The 402-nt window shown below is 33.8% G+C and overlaps 1 protein-coding gene across 1 annotated transcript in view; it reads left to right on the top strand.

Moving 5' to 3' along the window:
• The first annotated feature begins 100 nt into the window (after nt 1–100).
• Nucleotides 101–402, top strand: part of LOC106883468 (germ cell-less protein-like 1) — a 49,802-nt gene continuing 49,500 nt past the window's right edge. Inside the window, exon 1 of the mRNA XM_052978260.1 lies at nt 101–274. Coding sequence (XP_052834220.1) covers nt 165–274 — 110 coding nt within the window. The 5' untranslated portion in view covers nt 101–164. The remainder of the gene's footprint in view (nt 275–402) is intronic.

Below are 402 nucleotides of genomic sequence, written 5' to 3' on the forward strand. Positions count from 1 at the left end.
ATATATATATATATATATATAACATTAATTAACGTCATAGTTGCGGTTATCTTCTCTTAGTTATGTTTGTTGCTCACTTGGTGGGAGAGCTAATTACGGACAATAATTATCTCCCTTGGCATAACAACCCGACGCTTTCGAGTTATCCTGTTTACATTTGAACTATGGGCAATGTTTCCTCTTATCTTGGCCACAGATTATTTGAGTCTGGTGTCAAAAGGAAACGAGAATTTATATTAGAAGACAATGAAACGGATTTAGACATTCCAAAAAGGTAATACAAAACATTTGGTTAATAATTTCATTTAACTTTACCATCCATATTATTGTCATTCTTTCGAGTGTTTGGCTGTTGTTGTTGTTATTTGCTCCCCCCCTTTCTCTGTGACATCATCATATTTG

Source organism: Octopus bimaculoides, chromosome 2 (assembly GCF_001194135.2).
Source record: "Octopus bimaculoides isolate UCB-OBI-ISO-001 chromosome 2, ASM119413v2, whole genome shotgun sequence".
NCBI lineage: Eukaryota > Metazoa > Mollusca > Cephalopoda > Octopoda > Octopodidae > Octopus > Octopus bimaculoides.